General features: G+C 32.6%; 1 protein-coding gene across 6 annotated transcripts in view; it reads right to left on the bottom strand.

The window, feature by feature from the left end:
- Positions 1-14,973, bottom strand: part of ash1 (histone-lysine N-methyltransferase ash1) — a 403,336-nt gene that overhangs the window by 375,355 nt on the left and 13,008 nt on the right. For 5 of the 6 annotated variants that reach the window (XM_089595732.1, XM_089595729.1, XM_089595737.1 and 2 more), the window contains 3 exons: positions 8,663-8,836; positions 7,947-8,547; positions 7,445-7,840 (listed from right to left, as the gene is read on the bottom strand). In XM_089595732.1, the coding sequence (XP_089451858.1) occupies positions 7,445-7,840; positions 7,947-8,547; positions 8,663-8,836 (1,171 nt within the window). The remainder of the gene's footprint in view (positions 1-7,444; positions 7,841-7,946; positions 8,548-8,662; positions 8,837-14,973) is intronic. The other variant, XM_089595739.1, reaches the window with a different exon arrangement.

Genomic DNA, 14,973 nt, shown 5'->3' with positions numbered 1-14,973 from the left:
TCTTATTGTGAAAAGAGTAATGTTAACGTAATAGAATCAATTTTAAAGTATTTTTGTTTAAATGTTTTAAAGTGTTGAAATAGAAATTTTTGTACCATGGGCACAAAGTAAAAAAATCTCGCCTGAAGAGTGGGGTTTCGTATGTGTGTGCCCAAGGTCCGAACATAGTTTTTCTTTCCGAGGGTGCAAAGTCGCACTATGTGCAAGTGGGCACTCCTTGGGTCCGGTGGGCGGGAAAGTACTTCAAGGGCGTAAAGTAATTTAAGGGTGTTAAGTTAGACCCAATAGCGCCCTCTTTTGGGTCTATCTTGGACCTAAGGGCGCTTGCCAAATAATGTCCTAGAGATCGTTGGGAACGCTTTGGTCAGATGCACATGAGTGACAGACACTAAATTTCTTACTGGGGGCACAGCAGCCACTCAAAAATGCCTAAAGAAGGAAAAATATTATATAATTAAAGTTTATTAAAAATTTAATGAGATGTAGGAGGTATGAAAATGTATATGGCTTAAAGGAGTTCCATCGGTTACAGAATTATCAATAAGAATTTAACGAAAATTTATTTACAAATAAATAAAGTCATGAAAATGGCGCTGTCAAAATTTGAAGTCTTGAGGAGTCCTAGGAGCCGAGTAATTGATATTCATATTTAGCTGATTTTTACAGGTAGGTTTATGGGCTGTCATCATTTCAAGCGCTTTTATTGTGTTTACCTCGCTTATTAACAATGAACTTTTGATACAAATTTTATCAATGATAAAAAAAATATCTATTGATCGTATTTTATTTTATTGAACATCTCGACAGTCCTATGGAGAGAAGAAATTGATTAATAAGTGTAGTGAGAACTACAAAAGGTTATGTTTTCACAGGATAGTGAGAAAAACAGACGACATACTAAACTATAGAGTGTCGCATGGACTATAGCGAGGGATAGAATCTCCTTCAAACAGTCGTACTATCTCGTGGATGCATATGTAAATAGAGGTGTCGTTGCATATATGAATAAAGGTTCGTCAAAGGTAGGTAGCATAACTATGTAAAAAGTTATATCATACTTTTAAGTATTATAAGGCGTTATGAATAATAATGATGTTTGTGTAACTAAATCCTGGTGTCCCATAAGAATTGATATAGCATCAAAAATATCAATTACCATTTATCTTGCAAAAGTCACAGTGAAAGCGCATATTTTTACTTCTACTTAAAGTGTGTATGCAGTATAAATATAGACCCAGATCTTACTAATACAAAATAAATCCTTTCAAATATGTTTATACACCTGTAACTGAGAATTGGCATTTGAACTCTGACATTATGCACCCTTGTGGAGAATTTGCAAAGCTAAGAGATAAGGCTTCTACCCAGATGAAAATTGAAAGTAAGCGAAATTTTGAACCAAGCCTTGTTGCCACGCCATCCACCTTGGCTGTAGCTGAGCACTTGACCTGGCCTCTAGTGGGATTGTAACACATCGCAGATTTTGGCTCAGCTTAACCTAACTTTCATCCAGTAATCTGTTTTATAATTATATTAATTCAGGTTATAGAAATTTATTGCTTTAGAATAAGATGTATAAAATAGTTTGACGACACCTGGAATTTAAATACGGATTTTTTATTTTTTCTGTGTCACAAAATCTCAAAGTTGTTACTGTAAGCAAAATTTTCATGCATTTTAGAAAACCAAAAAAATTGCAAGCAATTTAATTTTAAGGTTTCAATTTAGGCATTTTGCATTCCAAGGCAGGTAAGGATGTTGCCTACATTAGGTCTTTAACCTTATTTAAGATAAAGACTAAGTGTTTTAAAAAATCTAAAAATTAATTTTCATTGTTTAAACAAACGAAAAAGTCGGGAAAAATCCAAAAAAATATAAATGCGTCTAGGTACCTGATAAATTAGTTAAAATTTTCTAAAAATTGGATATGTTATAAATATAAGTATGTTTAGAATTAAGCGTCTAGTCTGATGGTGAACTTTCAAAATGGCGAACTATTGCTAAATTGTTAGTTGAAAATTTTTTTTTTTTTTTAATTGACAAATTACAGTGAATTGAGATCTACTTTTTGAAATCGATCGGTACTAATATCTTGTATCCCCCAAAAATTCAGATTTTTAAATAACTAAATAAAAAAGTTATTTACGAATATTAGAAATTTAATCTAATTTTTATTGATGGATAAGTATTAATGCGAGTAATTGAATTTATCGACATTTTCCATCCATTACGAGATTGCTAAGGCAACTTAATTTTTTCAGTTAAGACTACGATTTGTAGAAAAATTTTCGTATATAACAATTGAAAAAAAGTGTCACTAGATGGGAAAATGTCGATAAATTCAATTACTCGCATTAATACTTACCCATCGATAAAATTAGATTAATTTCTAATATTCTTATATACCATGTGAGCTGGCATCGCCGAAAAATAAATCACCGAATACAAAAAAAAATTGCCGAAAGTATAAAATGTAGTAATTAAGAAGAGGATTTGCCGAGACCTCGATTGCGAAATTCGTAACGCGCTTTCCCGGCAAGAAAAGAGTTCCAGATTCAAATCCTAGTCGAGATGGCACCTTTTTTCAATTGCTACGTATGACAATTTTTCTACAAATCGTAGTTTTAACTGAAAAAATTGAGTTGCCTTGGCAATCTCGTAATGGATGGGAAATGTCAATAAATTCAATTACTCGCAACAAAAAGGTTATTTAACAAAGATTCGTAGCAGATGACCGAATTTTCGTATATAATTTTTTATTTATAACTTGTGGTATTTGATTGCACTTATTTTTTTGATGTTAGCAAGCGTAATTTTTCATGGAAACAATGAATGTAACGTTAACAAAATGTTTAGATAGAAAAATTCCTGGCACTGCCTATACGTATTACACATTAAAAACAATGCATTTTACGGCGAGTTGCACTGGATATACTTCATTGCCATGAAATGCGCACAATGTCTTGCAATAACCTATATTAGTAGACTGAACTAAAACTAATGACCTAATTGACTTGGACAAAATTATGCATGTATAGTAAACATTAACGAGGAGATTAAACTGAGCCTAAGGTCAAAGAAACGTTGTAAGCTGCCGCTACGAGCCAAAAAGTTAAAGCATCGGATCTCAGCTTCTATTCACTCTACAGAAAATATTTTTACTGTAAATTTATTAAAAAATAAGTGCAACTGAATGCCACGAGTTACAAATAAAAAATTATTTACGGAAAGGTGATCATCGGCTACGAGTATTTTTTTTTAAACTTTTTTATTTATTTATGTAAAAAACTGAATTTTTTTGAGATCAAAGATATTAGTACAAACTGATTTTAAAAAAAGATCATGATTCACCAATTGTAAAAAGAATAAAAAATTTTAATTAACAAGCTATCAATAGGTCACCATTTTGGAATTTCACGAACAGACTTGACGCTTATTGTTAAACACACTAATGGTTACAACTTATCCAATTTTTAGAAAATTTCAACTAATTTAACGTGTATTCAGACGCATTTTGAGTTTTTCGGATTATTTTGACGTTTTCGCTTGTATAATTTTTTTCCCTGTTCATTCCTTCGCAATTTTCCATGTTGATTCAAAAGTATGTAAAGCACGGGCCAACGTGCATGCAAAAAGGAATTATTCGACTGCAAGTTTGCTTGTAGTTGCAGCACAATGACCAACTATGATTCATGCATATGCACGCTGGCCCATGTTGACCGGAAAAGGAAAGCAAACGAAATACTTTTCAATGCAGACAAATGTAATAATTATAAAAACCAATAGATGCAAACGTTTAACTGGGAACAGCTGCACTGAGATGTAATATTGAATACTAGAATAACTTTGATACATATCGATTAAGATCAAGCAAAAATAATTTTAAATGCTAGAGCTTGTTACATATAGTTAAAACACAAAACAACCCATACATGCTACACCGGTAGCAAGTTTCAGGATTACATAACCGATAGAAGTATTGACTACATTAAACCTAGTGGAGCAACATTATTAACTATCAAAAAATTATGTGATTTTTACCGTTCATGTTCGCAGACACATGATTTACCGAGTAACCCCTGTTAATCGCACTAACAATTTCTACCACAATTTTTTATAAAATTTAATTTTGCAACATAAACATAAATTGATAAAACTCTGACGTTTTCTACTTGACCGTGTTGCAACCATTTTTACTTAATTGAGTACATTTTTACACGAATAGAAAAAAAAAATTTAATAGTTTAGAGTTTAGTGTTCATTATAACTGTTTATACTTTAACTGTTTTTATAACTTACAAAATTTTTTTTTCTAATTCTACAGGGTATTTGTTATCAATTCGTATAAATTAATAATTTTTTTATACATTGTCAATAATAAAAACAAATATAACACTTGAATATTTTGACGTGCTATTCCGTTCTCTGAACGGTGGGTTGCATGCATTTTAAACCAAGTGCTGGGATACAAATGAGGCAAAAAATTAACTCTTGCCACTAATCTTACAAAAGTTAAGAATCCTTATCATTCGTGAAGACCTTAAGTGTTTATGTGATGTAGTTTTGCTATGACGAGTTACATCAGTATGTGAAAATTGCCAAAACGCATAAAATTTGTACCTGTCGCCTCCAGGCTCAATAGATAGAATCCTAATAAAAAAGAACAATGGTATTAAATACTAAACAGTTAATAATTTTCGTTTAAAAAACGTTATCGCATTAATCTTAGTTTAATTCATGTAAAAATGTACTGTATGTTTAATCTAAGTAAAAATAGTTGCAACACGGTAAATAATAAAACGTCAGAGTTAAATTAATTGTTTATGTTGCAAAGTTCAATTTTATACAAAAATCGGAGTCAAAATTACAAAAATAACTTTTTTCTTTCATTTTTAAGTTTGCAGTATCAATAACAAAATCCATTTTTAAAATTTGATCTAGCCATACTGTGACGTTCAGGGCAGCCAATGAATTTTTTTAATTGATAATCGTTGTGTGACATCGTTTGTAATGTTATCTAAAAAAAGTGGAGCGTGGTTACAGATCCTCATGACAAGTATCGACTTCCGAATTTTGAAGAATTTAGATTAAGAAGTGTTCAAGTTATTGATACAAAATTAAAATTTTAAATGGCGATTAGGTTTTGGATAATTTAACCAGTTCTGATCGACAGATAATATAATAACGAACAAATTATTTTTTGGTACTTTTGTAATACGACGCCCTAAAACAAAGTTATCAGCAAAATTCAAAGAAAAATCTAGCCGATATTCACTATTTGTTCAATCATAAAAAAAGCCGGCATGACTATGCCCCAAAACTATTTTTCCACGTATTCTGATTATAATACGACGCGATTGCAACAACTTTCATCGTAGTTGCAGAAAATGCCTTACTATATGCTTTATCTACCTGTCAAGTGGTTTCAATCTATATTTTAATATTAAATAAGTAAAAAATTATAAAATATATACATCATAGATAAGAAAAGTATAAATTAAAGCCGTGGCACGACGTGCTGCCAGGCTGGCAAGCACAAGACTGCGCTTTCATCAAATCTTTCGATGATTTCAAAACAACTTTCTACCGCTTATACTGATTACATCTCTAACTTCATGCTTGCACCTGTCACATACGCTCACACACTCATTCCTAGTCGCGTTTTTAATACCCACAATATATGTATCCCTAAAAGGGTAAGACAAAACATCCAGTGGTAAGTACCGTTTTATCTTCAATGGAGTATAGTATTACATGCCAGTTAATGTCGCTGTAGGACATTCATCACACATAGGTTTTTTAATAGATATTATTGAAACATCTAATGTATTTTCGCTGTATACATAAAAAAAAACCACAAAAAATTGCAGATCGGTCGACTGCACCGGTTTTTACATGTTTAATTTGAAAAAATCTGAATTTCACAGGTAAAGAATCACATAAAATGGTATTTATAAGAAAATGATCAGTAAAAACTTTTAAATTCTTTTTGTATGATAGACAACTATGAGATAAACCTGTTCAATTTTCAAATAGACCAACATGTTGCTTTTTTTAAATAAAATAAGAAGAAAAGGTTCAAGTACGCATAAAAGCGTGTGTATAGATATATATGTATAGAAGCAAAGTAATTGACAGTGATGCTACATATTTGCGCTCCTCCCATTTCTCTGAACCTTTACTACCTGTGTGACGAATATCCGTAAGTCAAAAAATTACCTCAGTCACATATACAAAAATTATGATAGAATAAAACAAATTAAATATCAATTAATGTAATAATTGAACATTGTACAAACAAACCACTGATAAAAAAACGATGGAAAAAAATGTGTAACTGCTTGAAAAACTTTTAAAAACTTGAAAAAAAAAAAAAAAAAATCATAATAATAAAAAAGAATAATTAATCATTTAATTATTTATTTAAAAACTAATAAATTGATAAAAATTAAATGAATATTCATTGTTATATAGAAAAGCAGCTATTAAACAATATTTTTGAGTATTTTTTGGAAAAAATTACGTAATCGTTTTAAAAAAATTATTTAATCAAATGAATAATTTTTTAATTCATATGTTTAATCGAACAAAATGAATGAATAAAAAGTACATAAATATTTAAATTAAAAATCAGTTACGATCCACACTATACCAATGAGAAAAAAGTTTTTTATCGTTGGGGTCGCTCGTAGCAGAGTGGCAGGGTATTGAGCTAGAGTGCAGAAGATCACCGGTTCAAATCCTGAGGAAAGTTTTTTTTTTGTTTAGAGTTAGTTGTAAAATGAAGAATTGAAATTTAATCAAAATATTAATTTATTTTCTTTAAAGGCAGAACGAGACGAAATAAAGGAGGGGAGATAAAAATGCAAAATTTACTTCGATTACATATTTTGTCAAAGTCACCAATTTGAAATCGTTGGCTTACTCTGTAGCGCAAAAACGCGCCTATAGAAGTATAACTTTAAAAACCTGAAGTTGAATCATCGGGCGTGGGATTTTGCCAATTTCACTAGCCTAATAATGGTAGTACAGTTCTACCAAACAGGAGAGCATCTAGCCCGCACTAACAAAGCTCTACGCTTCATGTTTGGTCTAGCAGTCATCTGTTATGAAACATGACTCTCCCATTTTTTCCTTTTACCTGAGTTTATGCTTTACAAAATTGGTATGTCTCATAACACTTGATAATTACTAAAAATTTGATAGCAAAAGAGAACTTTTTAAATGGCTATGCCATATAATAGCTTTGATGACACACTCCTATTAAAATATTTTTACATATTGTAGTACTGTCGATGTTACTTACCTAGCTCATAAAAAAAGGATTTTGAAGGTAAATGATGCAAAAATAATTAAGGCAAACAACGGATACTCGAACATACATAATGATGTAAAAACAAATCAATAACAACGTGATAAATAAATAGCGCAAAAGCAAACTTACGATCAACATCGATTGACCTCTGAAGATTAGCTTTTCGAAGTTTCACTTTTTTGTCTGGACTATCTACTACCTGTTGTTGTTGCTTAGGTAATCTGATACACTGTGATACGACAACTTTAGCTTTTTTGAGACAAGGTACTTCTTTATTAGTTTCTTTTTTGGGCACTGACGGTGTACCAGAACGATACAACTTCGGTCTGCCAGGGCCGCGAGGCTGTGTTGTTTGGGCTACTACAATCTTAGCAGGCCGTCCAGGCTTGCGCTTAGGCGGGTTTGGCAGCTGATCTGTACTAGCGATTGACTTTGATTTAGCTACCAATGTCGCTGCCACCACGCTAGAATCCGCCCGGTTTGTCGTCAACGACGATATAGATGTTGTACTCGTTGCATTGTTCGCTACTCTCAAAAGAAATCATATTTTGGGGTTACTAGTTCGGATCTTAAAAAAAATTGTTAAATTATCTCTAGATTAGTAATAAATATTAAATGGTATTTTTATTACCTACGCTACCCATAGTTTTCATGCTCACTAACATGCTGGTGACAGACTGTATGGGTGAAACAAAAGCGGTATTCGGTTGAGTTGTTAACGGGCTATGTGGACTAACGAGATGAAGCGGGCTGTTGTCTACCGACTGAATACCAGAATCAGGTGAAATATTCAAAGCACTAATATACTCCGGGATCCTATAAGAATGCTGTTGTTTGCTGTCAAACTGTAGGTAAGGATGTTGTTTACCGATACGACGCTTGCGCATTGGCTCTGAGAGTAAGGCTGTTTTCTCAAGGAATTGTTGAAGCAGCGACGAGCTGTAGACCGTCACAGGTCGACGATTTTCTAGACTATCGTCTGAATCCGCACCGAGGGACATGCGCTCAATTGCTTTTGAAACGAGTCTTCCATTTTCAGAATCCTCAAATCCGTCAAAAGCCGCACCGTCTGGCAAAGCGGTAGTCAAATCTTGCTGGTTTAGCTCTTGCAGTGATGGATCAACTTGGAGCATCACCTGTAACTGCTGCATCTTTGATGGATGGGGTTGCTGAGCTGATGGAGGCAGTTGACGTATCGACTCAGGTGGTAAGAAATCAGTCTGAAATAACAACTGTTAAAAATAGTAAATAAAAAAATTTTTTAAATACAAAATAATCGTAACGATTAAACATTATTTCAAACAAAAATACAATAAATTTTGCCAAATAAAAATAATATTTAATCACCTTTTGTGATGACTGATTATGTGGATTTATTTGCTGTTGTAGCAGAAACTGTTGCTTTAATTGTGCCTGTTGCTGAAGTTGTTGTTGACGCATTATGTGCTGCTGAACTGGAGAATATTGTGGAACAGATTGACTATTTGAAGAATCAGAATCGTTACCACTGCATTCTGATGTCTAAAAAAAAATTTTTTTATGCGGGGATGTATTGCCTTAAGGCTGCAGTCACATTGAGCGCAATAGAGCGTGCAAGATAGAATTGTCCCCATAAGCGACTGTGTTAAGTCTATTGCGCCGCGCAATAGGGCTATCCTGCAGCGCAATAGACTTAGCACAGTCGCTTATGGGGACAATTCTATTGCGCTCCATGTAACTGCAGCCTAATAGTTAGCGTTTTAGTCATAGAAACAATATTGTTCAAAGAATCAAAAGTCGATTTTAGGTAAATGCACTTAGATTTTTTCAGAGCTATTATGAATAGGAAAATTACCCAGATTACAGATTGTTGCGGGGCAGGTTTTATCATTAGATTATACTTTAATATGGCTCGACAGTGATTGTAAGAAGAAGATTTAAGCACAAAAATACACAGGTCAGTCACAAAAATATAGAAATTGGATAACTAGGTTCCACATTTTTACTTGCCCATCAGGTACAAATCCAAGCAAAATTGCAAAACAGAAGTAGGTAAGGTGGGAATCAAGATACGATTTTAAGCATGTAAAATAAAACGTTAAGTCAATCCAGAAGTCCAGTACTTTGGTAGGAAACTCTAGATTTACCAGAAAAAAGTTCAACTTTGCAATGATTGGGTAATAGGACCATACCTGAGAGTAAAGATGAATTAAAAAATGTTTGCAAATAATTTGGAGAAGCAGATATTTTAGCTCGTTATAAGTAAAAAAAAAAAGTCGCTTTTCCAAAGAAAACAAAATATTCACCAATCTTTTTTCATTCTCTTAAAAAAAAATTCAAAAATCTTGCGAAAATGCAAAACTACATCGTCAAACAGCGAAAAATAAAAATTTGTTGTAGGTATGCTTCATGTATTTTGGTTTAATTCAGCCTTTCATACAGCTTTATCGATAAACATAGATCAAAAAGTAATTAGAATAACAAAAAAAAGACACGTAAACCTAAAAATGCTTAATTTAAGATTTTTTCTAGCTTAGCTTATACAAAATGTGGTCTTATCATGAGCTTAACTGCGAGACAAGTTTCTTTTCTATCACTGAAATAGGCATGTCCTTAAAATAATTTCAGTGTGATGTTGGCTACAGGTATTTTTTGAGTTAAAAATAGACCAGCACTGAAGAGACATAAGAATGAAGCATGCCAATCTTACACGAAAAGAAACTTTTTACTATAAGAGTACAAGAATCTGACTTGAGAGAGTACAAACACCCATTAAACGCATACAGTACAGCTGTCTGTACCTGTACAGTTCGAAGCAAGGCTGAACTCTTTAAGTTCAAAACTTGAAGCGTATACATTCCAAACTCCGAGCTCGAGTTATAACTACCAATGCTATAGTGTAGCATATATAGATACAAATTGTAAGCGGACACCAGTATTCCCGATTGCAGTGAATTATGAAGCCTAAAAATCCAAAACCTTAAACTCAAAACACAACGACCTATCACCAGGTGACCTGGGGCACTTTACTAGCTACTGTAGTAAATAAGAAAAAGTTAGTTAATAACCCAAGCGCCAACCACCAAATGACCCAGGGCACTTATTGGCCACTTTAATAATTAACAAAATGTTAATTAATAACTCAAACGCCTATCACCACATGATCCAGGGCGCTTACTAGCCACTTTATTTACTAATCAAAAATTAATTAATAACACAAGCACCAATCATCAAGTGACCCAGGGCGCATACTAGCCACTATATTAACTAATCAGAAATTAAATAATAACACAAGCACCTATGACCAAGTGGCCTGGGGCGCATATTGGCCACTTTCTTAACTAATCAAAAATTAATTGATAACTTAAGTGCCTATTACCAACTGACCCGAGGCGCTTATGGGCCACTTAATTAAGAGAAAACTAATTAATAACCTAAGCGCCTATCACCAAGTGACCCGAGAGCTTATTAATGATTACTTTATTAATGAATAGAAAATTAAATAATATCACAAACACTTATCACCAGGTGACCTGGAGTGCTTACTGGACACTTTATTTATTAATAAGAATATTAATTAACAACCTAAGTGTTTATCACCACGTGACCCCGGTGCGATTATTGGCCACTTCATTATTTAAGAGAAAATTATTTAATAACACAAGCACCTATCACCAAGTGATCTGGAGTGCTTACTAGACACTTTATTAATTATTAAAACATTAATTAATAATTAACACTAACGGCTATCCTCAGGTGACCGAGTGCACTTACTGACCATTTTGTTAATGAAAAATTAATAAGCAACACAAGTACTAATAACCAGTGACCTGAGGCATTAGCTCGCATCTTTATTAGTATATTTCATTAACAAATACCTTATAGATACATATTATACTTATACTATACATATAGAACAGCTGTGGACGCCATGTTTTTCATTTATAATTGAAACAATGAGTATCTTAAACTACTTAGTTAACCGAGTAAAATTTAAACATTTAAATTGATACATGATAAATGTTGGAGACGTTATGTTTTTGAAAAATAATATTGTACGAGAATTTCTGAAGAACTCTTAATTTTATACAACACAGTATAATACACAGGATTGTGTGTGATTGTTGTGACCTTATTCATAAGATTTGTGTTGACACATCTTAAATTGTGAAAAATACAAAAAGTATTGAATTTATACTAAATACGAAAGCTAGACTATAAAAAATCAAATACAATAAGAACTGGATGACATATTTAACAAACAAAACCAGCTATAAAAACAAAAATTTCTAAGGCTGGTATTGATCAAACAATGATCCTCAAAGCAATTAAAACTGGAGGATTAGACGGTTCGACATTATTATTAGGACAACGTGAACAATAAACCACGAGTTACCACCAACATAAGAATCATCCAAAATATTTTTGATCAGCTGGATAAGAGAAAATAGTATTTAAATTGTTTGTAAAAAATGCTGTAAAACAGTAAATAAATGCTTCTAACGAAGTTAATTATATTTGATTAGTTATTATTTAATACCTACATCATTTTATTTTTAAGGTTTTATTAATTATTTTTTAATTACTAGTATACAGAACGTACCGTTATTTGAGTTTACGTACACTGTCTATTTAAATGGAACGCCATCTTATTGATGCACTGTTGCAACTTTCATGGCACATGCGCACTCACACTACCTGAACAAAACAATTCTTACGTTCGACGTTTACCTCGCTATTTTCTCAAAGTTTAACATGTTGATCCTATCTTTTTTTTGAAATAATAGATTTTTTATAATCTAAACTTTAAATTTTAATTTAATGTGTGGGCCCACAGCTTTTTATTGCGGTATGGTAGTCAATTGAGTTTCAGGTTTCGTAAGGTTACGTGTTTAATTAAAGTTAAGTTTAAATTAACTGAAGCGCTCCAGCTCAACGGTGGGCGTCTCAGATGCCGAACGTTCGAACTGTGAAAGTTTAAAGATTTTCGAAGACTAAAATATACAATTACCAGTAACTTTGTCTATTAAATCGCTTACTCATATGTATAAAACTGACTACTCACCTTATATAAAAAAGCCAACTTTATACGTTAAAAAAATTCGTATACAAGTACTCAAACGATCTCATGACATCTGAGAACTTTTTTACATACATACACATATTTATACGCACGTACTATACACACATGCGTATGTGTGCGTATGTGTGCGCGCAAGCGTGTATGCACTCTGCGTACGTTTGATTTACATATTTGCAATGCATATAATTCATACAGATGTCCGTATATATATATATATATATATATATATATATATATATATATATGTAGGTGTGTGTGTGAATGAGTGTAAAACAAAAGTGTTTTCGAAGTAAAATATAAGCAAATACACGGCATACGTGTGTACCACGGCTGCACACGCATCTACATACTCAACTGTATTCGAAGGAAGAACAGAGAGCCTTCGAAAACCTTTGAACTTAAACAGTTCAAACGGCGTCTGGGACGCCCGTCGGGCTAGAGCGCTTCAAGCTTCGAAGTATCGTAGTCAGTGCTGCTTCGAATTTGGATGCTTCGTAGGTAGAGTTGTGGGACTGATATATTCAATGCAACGCAGCTCAAATATTTTTGAACATTAATGTTTCGAAAATTTTGAAGTCTATTTGTTCTATTTTTTTCAGTGTACTTTATTTACATAATCTCTGAATTTCAGAATTAGCCAGCATTTTATTCAAAATCGCTCAAGCCTCCTCAATCAATTGGCCAATAAGCGACTCGGATCACCTGGTAATTGGCGCTTGTCTTATTATTTAATTTTTGATTAGTTAATGAAGTATACAGTATGCATCCCAGGTCACCTGGTAATTGGCGCTTGTGTTGTTAATTAACATTTTATTAGTTACTTAAGTGGCCAGTAAGCGCCCCAGATCACTTGGTGATAGACATTTGTGTTATTACTTAATTTTTTATTAGTTCATAGAGAGGCCACTATGCACCCCAGGTTACTTGGTGATGAACGCTTGGATAATTAATTAATTTTCCATTAGTTAATGAAGTGGCCAGTCAGCGCCCCTGGTCACCTGGTGATTGCGCGCTTGTGTTATTAATTAATTTTTGATTAGATTATAAAATGGCCACTAAGCGCCTCAGGTAACTTGATAATTGGCACTTCTGTTATTACTTAATTAGTTAATAAATTGGCTAGTGAACGATTGTGTTGTTAATTAATTACATATTGGTTAATAAAGTGGCCAGTAAGCACCTCAGGTTATTTGGTGATAGGTGCTTGTGTTATTAATTAACATTTTATTAGTTAATTAAGTGGCCAATAAACACCCCAGGTCACTTGGTCATAGGCATTTGGGTTATAATTCAAATTCTTATTAGTTAATAAGGTAGCTTGTACACGCTCCGGGTCACCTTATGATTAGCAATTGTGTTTTTCATAAATTTTTGATTATTTAATAAAGAGGCTAGTAAGCACCCTGAGTCACTTGGTGATAGATGCTTAGGTTATTAATTAATTTTTTATTATTTAATAAAGTGGCTAGTAAGCGCCCCAGGTTACCTGATGACAGGCGGTTGTGTTATGAATTTAAGGTTTTGAATTCTTGCGCTTCGTAATTTACTGCAATAGGAAACACTGGCGGACACTGCTGACTACGGTCGCATATGCGTGTTAAGGTAAATATCTCTATGATGACCACAAATTTCATCTTACTGGTTTCTTAAAATTTTTTTTTTCTAATTGTAAGCTTTAATGGTAGTAATGTTGGTTTCTCCTGATGCAATATAAAATTACTATTATTCGAAGTTTTTAATGTTGTTAAATTACTTTGTTTAGTGAAAAAATAAGACAAAAATGTACATAATTATGAAAGGGACATGTTTTATAATTATATCTCTGTTATGTCCCTATTTATAAAACTTTTTTGAAAATGTAAATTTAGTAAAACATTTTAAGACAAAATTTTTTTACTTGCATAACGTCACTGTATTTAGCAGAAATAATTAAGTATAACGTTTATTTTTTTACTGGAATTTAATACATTACTCGTTGAAGTTTGGTACCATAGTATGTACAGTTCAAAAGATATCTTATGTTTGATTTTGTCCCCATTTATGGAATGATTTTTAAAACTGGTCATTTATTGTATGTAAAATGAGACTTTTCTTGTGAATTTACAAAGATAAATAAAATTTACAACTACCATAATTTTTTAATCAAGTAAGTTGCATAACAAGTACATGAAATGTCACATTCCATGAATAGGGACATTAACCTCATTATGCGGACACATAATATATGATGTTCATACGATCACGAGCTGACAGCTCAGTTATAAGTTGAAATGTATACGCTTTAAGCGCTAGACAGTATTGGGAATATGCCTGTACCACATGACATGGCGAAATATGTATATATATGACACTGAGAGGAAAAGTACTACAAGCCTTCTGAGAGAAGTTCAGTTTTTATTGTTTTTTTGTGGTGGAAAAGGTGTTGAATACAAAAAAGTTATTGGATTATATATTTTTAGCATTATGAGAGTTAAGTTGTTATTTTTTTCGTACGATGAAATCGTTTAATAAGGCCATATACAGCGTTTTGAAGATACAAAGTACCGTTAACCCTACATTGACCTACTCCTTTCTGCTGTTGCTGCTGTCGCTGTTA

The sequence above is a fragment of the Copidosoma floridanum genome, unplaced genomic scaffold (assembly GCF_036245765.1).
Source record: "Copidosoma floridanum isolate Cflo_tuat_1 unplaced genomic scaffold, Cflo_Japanese_pri ptg000004l, whole genome shotgun sequence".
Taxonomy (NCBI): domain Eukaryota; kingdom Metazoa; phylum Arthropoda; class Insecta; order Hymenoptera; family Encyrtidae; genus Copidosoma; species Copidosoma floridanum.
This window is presented reverse-complemented; position numbering and strand designations above follow the sequence as displayed.